This window comes from Macaca thibetana, chromosome 20, assembly GCF_024542745.1.
Source record: "Macaca thibetana thibetana isolate TM-01 chromosome 20, ASM2454274v1, whole genome shotgun sequence".
In the NCBI taxonomy this organism is placed as follows: Eukaryota; Metazoa; Chordata; class Mammalia; order Primates; family Cercopithecidae; genus Macaca; species Macaca thibetana.
Window position 1 is genome coordinate 72,570,415 of NC_065597.1, and position 15,919 is coordinate 72,586,333.

A 15,919-nucleotide genomic window follows, 5' to 3' on the forward strand; every position below is an offset into this window, starting at 1 on the left:
AGAGACAAGGTTTCACCATCTTGGCCAGGCTGGTCTTGATCTTCTGACCTCATGATCCACCCGCTTCTGCCTCCCAAAGTTCTGGGATTACAGGCGTGAGCCACCGCGCCCAGCCCAGAGCGAAGTTTTTAAATAACTCCCTAGATCACTCAACAGTCTTTTTTTTGAGACAGGGTCTTGCTCTGTTGCCCAGGCTGAAGGGCAGTGGTTTGATCACAGTTCACTGCAGCCTCAACCTCCCAGGATCAGGCGATCCTCTCACCCCAGCCTCCCAAGTAACTGGTACTACAGGCACACACCACCATGCTTGGCTAATTTTTTTAATTATTTGGAGACGAGGGTCTCCCTATGTTGCCCAAGCTGGTCTCAAACTCCTGACTTCAAGAGATTCTCCTGCCTCAACCTCCCTAAGTGCTCAGATTACAGGTGTAAGGCACCACACCAAGCCTCGACAGACCTCTGAATCACTCAAGTCCTGACATCTGGTCCCTGGCACGCTGTTCATGGAGCCTAAGGAACTGAAATTAAAGGAAGCAATAGTCACTGTGCGAGTGAGTACTCTGCTCAGCTCTCTTGCCAAGTGATGACGGCTTCCAGGGTCATTTTAGCAACTCTCCCACCTCTGTCTCTCTCCTTACTTAGAAAATGAGCTCTTTGAGAGCAACCCTGCTTTACAAATGAGTCTCCCTCACCCCCTCACACTGAACCAAGCAGAGCAATCCTATTTCTGGCTAAGTGACTGGCGCGTGAAGACAAACTGAAGGGAGAAAACAGCTTTTTTTCTGGCCTGAGAAATAATCATTTAATTCAACCAATCCTGCCAGCCTCCCTAGCCTAGATTCCAGAGACCTCCTAGACACCATCAAGTCCTACCTGGGCTTCCACTAGTGAGCAGCCCCCTAGTGTCCATTTGATTACATCTCACCCCACCCACATCCCTAGCTGAGTCTAACATTCCTGAAGGTCAAATCTATTGTCTTACTCTCTCTCTCTTTTTTTTTTTTTTTTTTTTTTTAGACAGAGTCTCGCTCTGTCATCCAGGCTGGAGTGCAATAGCAAGATCTCAGCTCACTGCGACCTCCACCTCCTGGCTTCAAGCAATTCTCCTGCCTCAGCCTCCCAAGTCACTGGAACTATCGGTGCCTGCCACCATGCCCAGCTAATTTTTGTATTTTTAGTAGAGACGGGGTTTCACCATGTTGGCCAGGCTGGTCTCAAACTCCTGGCCTCAAGTGATCCACCCACCTCGGCTTCCCAAAGTGCTGAGATTACAGGTGTGAGCCGCTGTGCCTGGCCTTGTCCTCCTCTTTTTAGATAGCCCTGCATGGGGCCTAGTAGGGTACACCAGTAGTCCCAGCTACTTGAGAAGCTGAGGTGAGTGGATCACTTGAGCCCAGGAGTTCCAGGCCAGCCTGGACAACATAGCAAGACCCCATCTCTATTTTTAAAAAGACAAAAAAAACCTGGGCTAACAATGCACACTTACATTGTTGTGGAGAGCCGGGGTGCTATATCTACAGTGCTTGGCCCTGTGCCTGGAAGAGCAGCTGCTTGACAACTGGCAGCTATGATTATCCTTCTCAGTCCACCATCCTCGGCAAGCCACTCTTTTCCTTAGGATCTGGGAGCCAACCAGGGCTGTGGCCACCCTGGTGGCCCCATAATCCACAAAGACAGGTAGGGTCTCAAGGGCCTCCCTGGTGCAGACATCCTCATGGTCAGTTGGTGTCAGAGCTGAAAGTTATCTTGGGACCTGGGCCACAAATAAGGGATGACAGGCCAGCTGAGTCCATCCCCACCCAGGGAAAAAAGCAGAGAATGGGAGTTGGGAGCTACAGAGGTTAAAACCAGGGGAAGAGGCCAGGCACGGTGGCTCATGCTTGTAATCCCAGCACTTGGGGAAGCCGAGGTGGGCGGATCACCTGAGGTCAGGAGTTCAAAACCAGCCTGGCCAACATGGTAAAACCCTGTCTCCACTAAAAACACAAAAAATTAGCCAGGTATGTGGCGCACACCTGTCATCCCAGCTACCCGGGACACTGAGGCAGGAAAATCGCTGGGACCCAAGAGCTGGAGGTTGCAGTGAGCCAAGATCGCGCCAGTGCACTCCAGCCTGGGCGACAGAGCAAGACTCAGCCTCAAAAAATGAAACAAAAACAAACAAAAAAGCAGGGGGCCAGGCGAGGTGGCTCAGGTCTGTAATCCCAAAACTTTGGGAGGCCAAGGTGGGTGGATCACAAGGTCAGGAGATCAAGACCATCCTGGCCAACATGGTGAAACCCTGTCTCTACTAAAAATACAAAAATTAGCCGGGCGTGGTGGCGGGCACCTGTAGTCCCAGCTACTCAGGAGGCTGAGGCAGCCGAATCACTTGAACCCAGGAGGTGGAGGTTGCAGTGAGTGGAGATTAGGCCACTGCACTCCAGCCGGCGACAGAGTGAGACTCTGTCGCAAAAAAAAAAAAAAAAAAAAAAAAAAAAAGCCAGCAGGAAGACTAGGAGTAAATCAAATCTCAGAGCCAGGCAGGGGCAAGCAGGGCGAATTATAAAGGACATATACCAAGAGGCCAAGAAGGTGAGACATAGCAGAGGCAGGTGACAGCAGCTGCAGCATGGGCCAAGAAGGAAAGTGGCCCCTGGTGAGGAGCACAGGCAGGCCACGGTGGGAGCAAATGGCAAAAGCCAGTCACAAAACTGAGCCACCGATGCCTCGGTGAGAAATGGGGCAGGCAGGAGTTTCCGGACCAGTTCTGCCTGTTCCTGGCTTCCAAAGAGAAGAGCCACGGGAGAGTGCGGGCTCAGTAAGCAGTGCCCTTGGGACAAGTGGCGGCAGCGGCAGACGGCCAGCGAGGGGTCCCCAGGTCCAGGAGTGGTTGACTGGCTTCAGCCCTGGAAACCTCTCTGTACTTGAAGCCTTTGCTTGCCAATGTGTGCAACGCTCTGGAATGGGCCTTTGACAAAAGGGAACCCAACCCCGGTGGGGTCCCAAGCCAAGAGTGGTGACTCGGGGATGCCTCGATGAGGACAGGAGATTGACCCAGGAGCTCCCCCACACTCGGGGAATCAGCACCAGGGCACCAGGAGACAAAGCTGTGTAGGCGGGCGCTTCAAGTCCAAGGCCTTTAATTCGCAGAGTGTCTGCCCCTTCTCGCCCTCCCCCGTCGCCATGCCTCACCCCATGCCCTCACCGCCCTAGCTCCCTTCCCGCTCCCCTCTCTCCTCCCTCGGAGCCTTGACTCCAGTGGGGCTGTCCCAGTGGCCCCGGGCGCCCCGCTTCCCCTCTCCTGGCCTCCTAGGTGGGAGCAGGTGGGGGTGTGGCCAGAGCCCCCGCCGCCGCCGCCCCCAGCATCAGCATGGCCAGGGCCTTCGGCCCGGTGGTGTGAATCTTCTCATGCCGGTGCAGGTTGGAGCGACGGCTGAAGCTCTTGCCGCACAGTGGGCAGGCGTAGGGCCGCACGCCGCGGTGGGTGCGCTGGTGTGCGGTGAGGTGCGAGCTGTGGCTGAAGCTCTTGCCACAGTCGAGGCAGTGGTAGGGCTTCTCGCCCGTGTGCGTGCGGTTGTGCGCGATGAGGTTGGAGCGCTGGCTGAAGCACTTGCCGCACTCGGGGCACGGGTAGGGCTTGACCCCGGTGTGGGTGCGCTGGTGGGTGACCAGCGCCGAGCTCTGCGTGAAGCACTTGCCGCAGATAGGGCACTTGTGCGGCTTGGCGCCCGTGTGGGTGCCCTGGTGGGTGACCAAGTCCGAGCGTCGGGTGAAGCGCTTGGTGCAGCGGTCGCACACGTAGGGCTTCTCTCCAGTGTGGATGCGCTGGTGCTGGATCAGTGTGGAGTGGTGGCTGAAGCTCTTCCGGCAGGCGGGGCAGGTGTAGGGCTTCTCGCCCGTGTGGATGATCTGGTGCTGGATGAGGTGCGAGCTGCGGCCGAAGCGCTTCCCGCAGTCAGTGCAGGCGTAGGGCTTCTCGCCCGTGTGCGTGCGCCGGTGCGTCACCAGGTGCGAGTGCCAGCTGAAGCCCTTGCCGCACTGCTCGCACCGGTAGCTCTTCCTGCCCGCCTCGCTGTCAGGGGCCAGACCCTCCTCGCCACTCTCCGGGGCTCCCTTCTCTTCCTCGCTGGGCTTCTCCGGGACGCGGCCCTCCTGGGGCTCCGTGGGACTGGGGTCTGGCGGAGCTGCAACTGGAGTGCCATCTGGATTAGCCAGCTGCCCGGAGTCTTTGGCCGGCCCTGAGTTCCGGCCGCAAGCTGCTTCCTGCGCGCACTGCGGAACGCCCCCCTGGACTCTCCCCGCCCTGTTTCTGAAGGGCTTCACATCTCCAAGGGCTGCCACCGATGAAGTCGGCATCCTCTGCCCCACCTCGATAGCTCCTGGAAAAAGAAAGTCGTTTCCAGCGAGGGACGAGCTTTCCTAAGGGCGCCAGGAGGGTGGAGAAGGCAGAGCTAAGGGTGGGGGCTGGATTCTCGGAGACCAAAAAGCGCAAGGGCCGCCCTGGGCGCAAACGGTCCAGGAGGGGGTCTGGTGTCCCTGCCCCACTCCCACAGACAACAGCCAGAAGGCCGGCGTCTGCACCCCACTCCCGCAGACAAAGGCGCGCGCCAGTCCCTCACCTGAGTACGCGCCTCTCCACTCCTCCTTCTCATCTCCTGTCTGCCGCCTGGAGCCTGAGGCCTCACCCTTGCCCAGCGCTTGAGGGGCCCAGAAAGGCCTGCTGAAGGGAAAGCCTGCCCAGAAAAGATGCGGTGCTGTCACAGGCCTTCTGGCACTGCCCAGCTGCAGACAGCATTCCCCCAAAACTGATGGGGCGCAAGTCAGGGGTGAGGCTCTGGAAACATGGGGTAAAATAAAGCAGTTTCAAGAAGTCCCCCTGGGTCAGGGGTCCTCCCCCTGGGTCAGGGGTCCGCCCCCTGGCTGGGGGCTGCCAGAGCTGAGTAGGCCTGTCACTTTCCCTGAAAGAGCAACAGAGTTTAAGGGAGAGGAGTGGGCAACACCCTACCTCACCTGGAGGGGCGGGGGTAGTGGCCCTCCAAGTGGGAGGACCTGGGACAGGAAGGCCAGGGTCGCCAACAACTAAGGTCATCCCATTTGTCAAGTCTTAGGGGTGTGTGGCCCCAGGAATTTTGGTCAAGTCAGTAAAAGAGCAGAGGGGGCCCTGGCTTCCACCACCCCTGGGAAGAAAGGAATGTGTTGGACCAACCGGGTGGCTTGGGGCTCTGCGAGTCCTGCCGTGGGGCTGAAAATGGGTGCTGAGTTCCTTCTGATCCCCCAGGACTTGCCTGGGCTTGCTGGCCCAGGCACCGGGGAACCGTAAGAGGGGTGGTGAGCAGCCTGAGCTAATTAAGGGGTGAGCATCCCTGGTGCCAGCCAGCGGGGCCTTGGGACCACCATGACGCCACCAGCTGGAACTGCTGAATCCTGGATTCTGCCCGGACTAGCAAGTGTGCTAGCTGGGTGTTGGCCAGGCGCAGTGGCTCATGCCTCCAGCACTTTGGGAGGCTGAGGTGGGCGGATCACAAGGTCAGGAGATCGAGACCATCCTGGCTAACATGGTGAAACCCCATCTCTACTAAAAGTACAAAAAAAAAAAGATTAGCTGGGCATGGTGGTGGGCACCTGTAGTCCCAGCTATTCGGGAGGCTGAGGCAGCAGAATCACTTGAACCCGGGAGGCAGAGATTGCAGTGAGCCGAGATCACGCCACTACACTCCAGCCTGGGTGAAAGAGCGAGACTCTGTCTCAAAAAAAAAAAAAAAAGAAAAAAGAAAAAGAAAAAAAAGCTAAGTGTCAACTGAATGAGTGAATGAGTAAATGAATACTGATTTTTCCATATGAAAACTGAAGTCTGAAACTGAGGAGTCCAAAGCTGTGGGATGGCTGGGCACAGTGACTCATGCCTATAATCCCAACACTTTGGGAGGCCAAAGCAGGAGGATGGCTTGAGCCCAGGAGCTCAAGACCAACCTGGACAACATAGTGAGATCCTATTTCTACCAAAAAAAAAAAAAAGAAAAAATTAGCGGGGCATGGTGGTACCTGTAGCCCCAGCTACTCAGAAGGCTGAGGCAGGAGGATCACTTGAACCCAGGAAGTCGAGACTGCATGAGTCGTGATGGTGCCACTGCACTCCAGCCTGGGTGACAGAGCAAGGCTCTGTTTCAAAAAAAAAAAAAAAAAAAAAGCTCTGGGACTTAAATACTTACCATTCAAGAAGCAAAGGGAACCAAGGCCCCTCAGAGACAAGCACCTGCTCCTCAAAGCAGATGGGACACCCCAGGGTCTGCGGGGCCTGGGGAGTTTAGCTCATGCCATCTTCCTCCAGGGCAAGTAGCCCCCGGGCCCTGAAGCTGAGCTTGCTGCTCAGACACTTCTGAAGTAGGGGGCTTGGAAAGGCAGATGGAGCTACAGGAGTGAACCCTGGGGATGAACCCAGGAAAAGCGGACTTCCTGGGGCAGCGTCCAGTACAGTAGCTGCTAGCCATATGTGGCTATTTAAACTCTCATTTGAACTAATTAAAACCAAGTAAAACTGGCCGGGCATGGTGGCTCACGCCTGTAATCCCAGCACTTTGGGAGGCCGAGGTGGGTGGATCACAAGGTCAGGAGATTGAGACCATCCTGGCTAACACGGTGAAACCCCGTCTCTACTAAAAATACAAAAAATTAGCCGGGCGTGGTGGCGGGCACCTGTAGTCCCAGCTACTTGGGAGGCTGAGGCAGGAAAATGGCGTGAACCCAGGAGGCGGAGCTTACAGTGAGCTGAGATCGCGCCACTGCACTCTGGCCTGGGTGACAGAGCAAGACTCCGTCTCAAAACGAAACAAAACAAAACAAAATCAAGTAAAATTAAAAACTCAAGGGCTCTACCCACATTTCAAGCGCTCAGCGGCCACACATGGCTTGTGGCTCTTATCCTAGCACACACAGAACATTTCCATCATTATAGAAGTTTCCATGGAAAAGTGTGTCTCGAGGGACAAGGAGAAGGGTGGGAGGGATAGGGAGGGAAGGGAGGAGAGAGGAGATGGCAGAGCAGGACCCCTCCCTAACACACCAGTCCCCACTCCAGGCGAGTGCTTACCCAGTGACAGCCCGTTTCTCTTCTGCAGGACATCCCTGTAGAAGTTCTGCTGCGTGTGGTCCAGCCGACCCCACTCCTCCCGGGAGAGGTACAAGGCCACATCTTCAAAAGTCACTGGCATCTGAAACAATATGAAACATCCAGTCTCCAGGACATGCCGTGGACACGGTGGAGGGACACCATGTCATGAGATGTGTGGTGAGACCCTGGACTCCCAACCCGCTGTCTCTAGTGAGGTCTGCCACTTCCATCTGATGGGGAAGCAGGTGAGCCACCCAAGGCCTTCTGGGGCGTTGAGAAAGAACAAAGACCAAGCGGTATTTTCAGGGACCACAATTAAGACTTAGGATGTCCATGCAGCCTCCATCCTCAGCTCAGACCTCAGAGGATGGCTCCAAACGGCTCCCAACGAGAGGTCCTGTGTCTCTAATTCCTGCTGCTTCTCCTCCAGCCTTGGCCCAGGCCTGACCATAGGCCTTGAGCCTGGAAAATTCCAGCAACACTAGCAAGAGCCCCAGGCTTCAGGCTTGGCTGCAAGTGGGGCCAGCGGGGTTCTGGCTTTGCACACAGAACCAGCAGATGCAGGAAGGGCTGAGCACCATGCAGGGACTGGGGAAAGGCCACTCACCTGGGACCAGGCAGTGAGGAGTGCCGCGGCCATCTGCCGGTCTCTGGTCCTCCCCTCTCGGGAAAGCACCGGGATCCGGGGGGAAGGGAGGGCTGTGGAAGGAGAGGGGTCCTCAGGGTGACCAACTCATCCTGCTGAACCTGCTGCTACTCCAGCTGCCTCAAACTCCGCCCCTGGCCCGACCCAAGGACAGGTCAGATGGCTCTGAGGCTGCCATGGGGAGAACACGTCCTTTGCCAGCATGGAGACTCTCGGCCCCACCTGGACCTGGGCCGAGCCACCACCTCCCCATAGCTGCCTCCCTGGGAAAGCGCCTCTTCCCCATCCCTCTCCTACCTCCGCCAGGCAGGAAGAGAGCTTTCTCCTTAGAGCCGTGACTTAGGGGTGCCCAGCCCCAAGCACCTTGAGCCCCATCCTCCTGCGATGCCCCCTCGGGGTGTAGCTCTTCTGGCTCCGTCTTAATGTGCAATGACTCCTGAGCGTCCCCTGAAGGCACTGCCTCCCCCAGCTTAGAAAGCATTTCCCGATGAGAATGTCCACGATCTGGAATCTAGAGAGGACAGCCTCATCAGCACCCGGATGAGTGGGAGAGACACCCAGAGCTGCATGCCAGGGCGTTCCAGCAGGGTTGGACACCAACATGCAAGACACAGCTTGAAGGACTGTCCTTGCTGCCTCCATTGAGCTCACCCCAGCAAGGATGGGTGGCAAGAGGAGGAATATTCATCAAGCTGCTGCCACAGTGCCGGTGGGCGTGGTGCCCGAGGGCAGCTACCCCTTCTCAGCTCTGCCTCACACTGACCTCAGCAGTGTAAACTGTTGTTTATTAGTGTATGAGGAAAACAAGTGTAGTGGCTTGAATCGTGTCCTCTAAGAATCCATGTCCTCCCTGAACCTCAGAATGGGGCCTTATTGGGGAAAAGGGTCTTTATACAGGTAAGTTAAAGATCCTGCGATTAAATCATCATGGATTTAGAGTGAGCCTAAAATCTAATAATGACTTATGTCCTTATAAGACTACGAGAGGACACGGAGACACAGAGAAGGAAGCAGAGACTGGAGGGATGCCCACATCAAGGACACCAGGAGCCCCCAGGAGCTGGAAGAGGCAAGAGAGGATCCTCTTAGTCTAGAGCTTTCAAAAGGAGTGTGACCCTTCCAACACGCAGATTTTGGACTTCAGTCCTCCAGAACTGTGAGAGAGCCAATTCTGGTTGTTTTCAGCCCCTGAGAGGGTGGAAACTTGTTACAGCAGCCACGGGAGACTAACACACCAGGGCTGGGGATGAGACACCCCATGACCACATAGCTCCAAAGTCAGGGAGGGCCCTGGTGGGGCCTCGTCCACAGCACAGGGACTGGCTGGCCTTCTGCTGGGGACTCACACCCCTTCCTCCATGCCCTGTCTGTGTTTGGGTCTTGAAGAGAAAGAACCTCAGGCCATGAGTCAGGGTGCCTGGGTGCCAGACCCAGCGACACCCCTCCCCAACCAGGTAGCCTTCAGGACGCAGCTGCTCTGCCCCTGCACAGAGCGGTCATGAGGTTCACACAGATAATGATGGAGAAGGAGCTGCCGGCTCAGGAAAGTCCTGGATAAACACAGGGCAGTGCTGGTCATTATTCCCCTCCCTGTGCGCACCAGACAGAAGCCAGCGCCAGCAGAGAATGCCAAAGTGTGGGGCTCTACTGACACACACAAGGTGTTGAAGGTACACGGGAAGTGGATGGGAAACTGAACCATGCTAACAACTCTTTGTGCTTCTATGGTATGAAAACCATAGATGATGACGTCTCATGCCTATTATCCTTAGAACCTCCCCATGACCCTGCGAGACAGGTGGGAATGGCAGGCATGTGGTCTGGTTCCCAGAGGCCAGGGACTGGCCCCCGGCTTGTTGATGACTCACTCTCCTCCCACTCCAAGCCCGAAGACCCAGGTCCCCCACAAATAGTAATTACACACACACACTGGTAGCAGGTACAAGGAAGAGGAAGGACCGGGAGCTCGGACCCAGAGAGATGAGAAGCTGTGGTTACAGACGGAGAAGCACGGGGAAGGAGAACAGGTTTCCCTGTGTGCTCTGAGCACTGCTCAGAAAGAAAACCTCACCGATAGGACCCCCACCCAGACCCCTGCCATCTCTTGTGGCCACTGACTAGAGAATTCACCAGCAAATCAAAACTGTTATGCTGTAAATTCCAGACAGAGGGTGCTACCCAGCATGCCAGCTCTTCTTTGATCCCCCCACCCCAGTGAGTCTAACTCTTCCAGGGGTCCAGACTCCGTGCCTTGAAAATCTCCGCACCAGCCTCTTCCATCGCATGCCTCCCTCACCCAGCCCCATCTGTACCTCCGGGGGTGTCTCCTTGTCCTGGGCGGCCTGGATGCCTCCACCGTCTGCAGACATTTTCTATTTCCGAGCTAAAAAGAACAGCTAAGTTGTTTCTGCCTCTTTTTGTCCAAGCCCCCTCGAGCTTCTGGCCAGCAGCCTGGAAGAGCAGAGAGAAACCAGCCCTCGCTTCCTGGACACCTCCAAAGAGCCCTGAAAATCCCCACGAGGACCAGCGCTCCCTGTCCCAATCGGAAAGAAAGTCTCCCAGACCCTATCCAATGGTCCCACTCTCTGTGATGTTTTCTGGGTCCTATTTTTGAAAGAATGCTATTTTGTATTGTCCCCTTTATCGGTGAAGCAAGAGCCTTGCATCTCAGCGTAACCGGCTCAGGTAAAGCCGAGGCTAAATTGGAATTGCTATTTCCTGTCATCAGGAGCAGAAAGTTCTGCAGAGATCCTGCAAAACAGGTGCTGGTGGGGCCCCGCCCATCAAGGCCAGGGGCAACCAGGCCCTGCTGTCCCCGACCCCAGGACATGCACCGTGTCCCTACCTGACTCCCAGCCCCACCAGGAATTCAGAAATCAACCTGCCCGCTCTCAGCAGCCCCCTTGCAGCTGCAGCCACCTGCCCCAGGCCTGGAATGCCCATCCTCCTCTCGGTCCTGGCAAACAATGTCCTTCTCCTTCCCATACCCAGTCCTGGCCCCCTTCTCTCCTGCCAGCTTGAAGCCTTCCACCTTTGACCCCATCCCCTCCTGCAAGCTGATCATCTGCGCCGGTCTCAGGATCCAGATGCCCTCCCTAGCACCCCCTTCTCACCAGGGTGGAGGCAGAGGGGGCACCTGCAGCAGCGGGAGCCCCCTCCCCCGGGAAGGGAGTCTCCACAGCCTGCACGGGGCGGGCGGGGGAGCCGGGTGGAGACTGGGATTAGGGACAACAGGAAGTCCCTCCCAGATCCCATTCCCCATGCAGCCGCAGCCCTACAGCGTTCCCAGTTTTGAGGGTTCCGGGTCTGGAGTCCCGAGCCTGGGTTGCACCTGCTCTTGGCCTGGAGGTGACTCCCAGAGCCTCAATGCCAGCTCGTGAGGATGGCTTTACCCAGCCCGCGTTCATGATGCCAGCAAGGCAGGGCCACCAAAACAGAAAAATGGAAGATAAATTTTGTGGAAAGATTGTGTTATTTGAAATTTCAAAGAGAGCGCTGCAGTCGTCCTCACAGGTAGAAAGAAGGGCATTTTGCAGGGTGGAGAGAGCAGGACCATTTATTTTAGCACTCGGGGTTTCTGAAGGTTGTTGTCTCCTGAGAGATCCTGAATTCATTTAAGGACTGCTAGTCAAGGGCCCTCTGGGTCCCCCCAAGACGGGCACAGAACTCTCTCCCTGAGTGAACGTGGGAAACAGGCTGGGGACTTCCCCCAACCCGGATGCCCCACACCTCGGGAAGAAGTTGTTAAATCTGATTCTTCCAGACCCATTTCAGCTTGGGGATAGAGGGTGTGATCCTGCTATAAATGGGGTCCTAAGTTCTCAAACACGCCTGGCAGCCGCAGATTCTGCCTTTCAGGCACCGTTTCCCTTTACACCCTGAGAAGTAAGGCCTGAAATGGAGAGGACAGAGACTGTGCTTTACTTTCTGGGGGAAGGAACCCTTTCTGCTGGGCAGGCATGGGGCTGGGTGTCAGGAAAAGGGCCAGGGACCTAGTCCTGGAATCAGATTCCAGGAAGGTTCCCTAGGAAACGCTCCCATGCCTGCTGCCTTTGGCTCACCAGAATCCCCTGAGATGCACAGCTTCACACAGTATGACAGGCACAGAGTTGCTCCTATACCAGCTCGTGATGTGTTGTGTGGGCTCTCAAGGGTTTGTTTATTTATTTTGTTATTTGAGACAGGGTCTCACTCTGTTACCGAGGCTGAAGTGCAGTGGCACAATCATAGCTCACTGTACCCTCAACCTCCTGGGCTCAAGTGACTGACCTCAGCCTCCCAAGTAGCTGGGGCCACAGGCGCCTGCCACCATGCCTGGCTAATTTTTTTTTTTGAGACAGAGTCTCGCTCTCTCGCCCAGGCTGGAGTGCAGTGGCACAATCTTGGCTCACTGCAAGCTCCACCTCCCAGGTTCACGCCATTCTCCTGCCTCAGCCTCCTGAGTAGCTGGGACTACAGGCTCCCGCCACCACACCCGGCTAATTTTTGTATTTTTAGTAGAGACGCGGTTTTACCTCGTTAGCCAGGCAGGTCTCAATCTCCTGACCTCTTGATCTGCCTGCCTCGGCCTCCCAAAGTGCTGGGATTACAGGTGTGAGCCACCACATCCAGCCAATTTTTTTTTTTTTTTTTTTTTTTTTTTGAGACGGAGTCTCGCTCTCTTGCCCAGGCTGGAGTGCAGTGGCGCTATCTCGGCTCACTGCAAGCTCCGCCTCCCGGGTTTACGCCATTCTCCTGCCTCAGCCTCCCGAGTAGCTGGGACTACAGGCGCCCGCCACCTCGCCCGGCTAATTTTTTTTGTATTTTTAGTAGAGATGGGGTTTCATTGTGTTAGCCAGGATGGTCTCGATCTCCTGACCTTGTGATCTGCCCGTCTCGGCCTCCCAAAGTGCTGGGATTACAGGCTTGAGCCACCGCGCCCGGCCTATCCGGCCAATTTTTAAAATTTTTTTGTGGAGATGGGGTTCTTGCTTTGTTACCCAGGCTGGTCTTGAACTCCTGATCTCAAGCAATCCTCCCACATCCCAAAGTACTGGCATTACAGGTGTGAGCCATCATGCCCAGAGGGTTTATTTTTTTTTTTTTTTTTTTTTTTTTTTTTTTTTTTTTTTTTTGAGACGGAGTCTTGCTGTGTGGCCCAGGCTAGAGTGCAGTGGCCTGATCTCGGCTCACTGCAAGCTCCACCTCCCGGGTTCGCCATTCTCCCGCCTCAGCCTCCGAGTAGCTGGGACTACAGGCGCCCGCCACCACGCCCGGCTAGTTTTTTGTATTTTTTTAGTAGAGACGGGGTTTCACCATGTTAGCCAGGATGGTCTCGATCTCCTGACCTCGTGATCCACCCGCCTCGGCCTCCCAAAGTGCTGGGATTACAGGCTTGAGCCACCGCGCCTGGCCAATTTTTTTGTTTTTTGAAATGAAGTCTCGCTCTGTGGCCCAGACTGGAGTGCAATGGTGTGATCTTGGCTCACTGCAACCTCCGCCTCCCCAGTTCAAGTGATTCTCCTGCCTCAGCTTCCTGAGTATTTGAGATTACAGTTGTCCTTCACCATGCCTGGCTAATTTTTGTATTTTTAGTAGAGACAGGGGTTTCACCATGTTGGCTAGGCTGGTCCCGAACTCCTGACCTCAAGTGATCCACCTGCCTCGGCTTCCCAACATGCTGGGATTATAGGCGTGAGCCACTGCGTCCAGCTAATTTTTTTTTAACTTAGTTTCTAACACGTAAAAATTGAGACTCATAAAACTGATTCTTTTTTTTCTTTTTTTTTTTTTTAGACGGAGTTTCACTCTTCTTGCCCAGGCTGGAGTACAATGGCGCAATCTCAGCTCACCCCAACCTCTGCCTCCTGGGTTCAAGCGATTATCCTGCCTCCGCCTCCTGAGTACCTGGGATTACAGGCATGTGCCACCACACCCGGCTAATTATGTATTTTTAGTGGAGATGGGGTTTCTCCATGTTGGTAGGCTGGTCTCGAAATCCTGACCTCAGGTGATCCGCCCACCTCAGCCTCCGAAAGTGCTGGGATTACAGGCGTGAGCCACCATGCCCGGCCTATAAAATTGATTCTTTAAAAAAAATTAGAACATTTACCGATGCTGGACCCGCCTTCCCCACCTTCAGGGTCCACTTTCTAGGTGGCCACAGTGCCTACTTGGCCCCTATAGCATTTGAGTTTGCAACTCTGCTTTTGGAGTTAAACATGTTTTAGGAGTCTTGGGATTCTGATTGATGCTATTGTCAATTTGATGAAAGAAAAATTACTCCTGGGGTTTGTGTCTGGTGTTTTCCAGGTGTTCTGTTTTTGGGATTTTGTTGTTGTTTTGTTTTTGTTTTTGTTTTTCTGAGACAGAATCTCGCTCTGTCACCTAGGGTGGAGTGCAATGGCACCATCTCAGCTCATTGCAACCTCCACCTCCCAGGTTCAAACAATTCTCCTGCCGCAGCCTCCCGAGTAGCTGGGATTATAGGAGTGTGCCACTGCGGCCAGCTAATTTTTGTATTTTTAGTAGAGACAGGGTTTCACCATGTTGGCCAGGCTGGTCTCAAACTCCTGGGCTCAAGCAATCCACCCACCTTGGCCTCCCAAAGTGCTGGGATTACAGGCTGAGCCACTGTGCCTGGCCAGGTGTTCTGTTTTTGTTTTTGATTTTTTAGAGATGTGGTCTTGCTATATCACCCAGGCTGGTCTCAGACTCCTGGTCTCAAGTGATTCTCTCGCCTTAGCCTGCTAAGTAGCTGGGACCACAAGTGCGAGCCACCACACCCGGCTTCTAGGTGTTTCAATCCTCAAGGCGAAGAGAGACATGCAACTTAGCAAGTCAGTACTGTATTCAAGCCAGAGTGAGCAATGAACTGAAAGCTGAAGTGGGGAGGAGTCCTGGAAATGATGACACTCTTCACTCTGCCAACCAAGAGGAGAGCTGAGTGTCCAGGGTCAGGGAATTTGTTCCTGAAAGGGACCCTTTCACCCACACAGTCCCAGGAGTGCACCAAGCCCCCCAAAAGTGGATGTGTCGATGTGTCCTGACTCTTGGGCAGAAGTTTCTCTACCAGCAAAAGTGGACATTTTAGGGATACTGGGGGAGTCCAAAGGTTTGGATCCCTCCATGGGATCACCTAAACTAGGTCAAATGAAGTCTGAGCATCTATTTAATTGTTCAAAGAATATTTATTGGACATCTACTATAAGGCAGACATTAACTTCTTCTTGAGAATGAGAGGTATTCCTTCCAAGGCTGGCTTTTGGATCTAGGCAGGTCTAGGAGAGAGGGTTACCACAGTTTCCATGTGGCAATAGCAGCCTCTAAAAGAGCTCCAAAAGGCGTCAGGGCAAGGTGAGTCAGTAAGCAGAGCAGACATTAAAAACTTAAATGGGGCCGGGTACAATGCCTCGTGCCTGTAATTCCAGCACTTTGGGAGGCCAAGATGAGCTGATGGCTTGAGCCCGGGAGTTCCACACCAGCCTCAGCAACGTAACGAGACCCCAAATCGATTTATTTCTTTATTTATTCATTTAGAGACGGAGTTTTGCTCTGTCGCCCAGGCTGGAGTGCAGTGGCATGATCTCGGCTCACTGCAAGCTCCACCTCCCAGGTTCACGCCATTCTCCTGCCTCAGCCTCCCGAGTAGCTGGGACTACAGGCGCCAGCCACCACGCCCGGCTAATTTTTTGTATTTTTAGTAGAGATGGGGTTTCACCATGTTAGCCAGGATGGTCTCGATCTCCTGACCTTGTGATCCGCCTGCCTCAGCCTCCCAAAGTGCTGGGATTACAGGCTTGAGCCACCGCGCCCAGCCCCCAACTCTGTTTAAAAACAAAAACTTAAATGTCTCCAGCCACCAGCTTATATAAGGGACCAATGGCTTGGGTGTAAGATGGGAGGGCGAAGGGACTTCAGAGGCCTTTGAGAAATCATTCTAGAAAAGCCAAGAAACCATTAGATTCCTCTGTGACTTCCTGACTTTTAAATTGATGAGATTTTTTTTTTTTTTTTGAGACGGAGTCTCGCTCTATTGCCCAGGCTGGAGTGCAGTGGCCCGATCTCAGCTCACTGCAAGCTCCGCCTCCCAGGTTCATGCCATTCTCCTGCCTCAGCCTCCCAAGTAGCTGGGACTACAGGCGCCTGCCACCACGCCTGGCTAATTTTTTTGTATTTTTAGTAGAGACGGGGTTTCACCGTGT

General features: G+C 54.5%; 1 protein-coding gene and 1 long non-coding RNA gene across 5 annotated transcripts; one reads left to right on the plus strand and one right to left on the minus strand.

The window, feature by feature from the left end:
• Nucleotides 1–3,105: 3,105 nt before the first annotated feature.
• On the minus strand, nucleotides 3,106–11,451 carry ZNF205 (zinc finger protein 205). 4 transcript variants are annotated; one of them, XM_050774342.1, is made up of 7 exons: nucleotides 10,850–11,451; nucleotides 10,049–10,187; nucleotides 8,100–8,247; nucleotides 7,698–7,789; nucleotides 7,070–7,190; nucleotides 4,602–4,715; nucleotides 3,106–4,361 (listed from the first exon to the last, which is right to left on the minus strand). In XM_050774342.1, the coding sequence occupies exons 2-7, from the start codon at nucleotides 10,103–10,105 to the stop codon at nucleotides 3,292–3,294; spliced, it is 1,602 nt and encodes a 533-aa protein (XP_050630299.1). In that variant the 5' UTR covers nucleotides 10,106–10,187; nucleotides 10,850–11,451; the 3' UTR covers nucleotides 3,106–3,291. The 4 variants fall into 4 exon arrangements, with proteins under 4 accessions (XP_050630299.1, XP_050630297.1, XP_050630296.1 ...); XM_050774340.1 differs by having other exon boundaries at nucleotides 8,034–8,247; XM_050774339.1 differs by having other exon boundaries at nucleotides 8,034–8,247; nucleotides 10,582–11,451.
• On the plus strand, nucleotides 11,180–14,005 carry LOC126944810 (uncharacterized). The gene is made up of 2 exons (XR_007722194.1): nucleotides 11,180–11,249; nucleotides 13,512–14,005. It is a non-coding gene; the product is annotated as an uncharacterized LOC126944810 (long non-coding RNA).
• The last annotated feature ends 1,914 nt before the right edge of the window (nucleotides 14,006–15,919 follow it).

Bases quoted from the DNA above. Each gene is read 5' to 3' on its own strand.
- ZNF205 (XM_050774340.1), bottom strand. From the start codon at position 10,105: ATGTCTGCAGACGGTGGAGGCATCCAGGCCGCCCAGGACAAGGAGACA. The intron at 8,248-10,048 runs GTACAGATGGGG...TGTCCTCTCTAG, and splicing joins ACAAGGAGACACCCCCGGAG to ATTCCAGATCGTGGACATTC. The intron at 7,191-7,697 runs GTGAGTGGCCTT...ATATTGTTTCAG, and splicing joins TCCTCACTGCCTGGTCCCAG to ATGCCAGTGACTTTTGAAGA.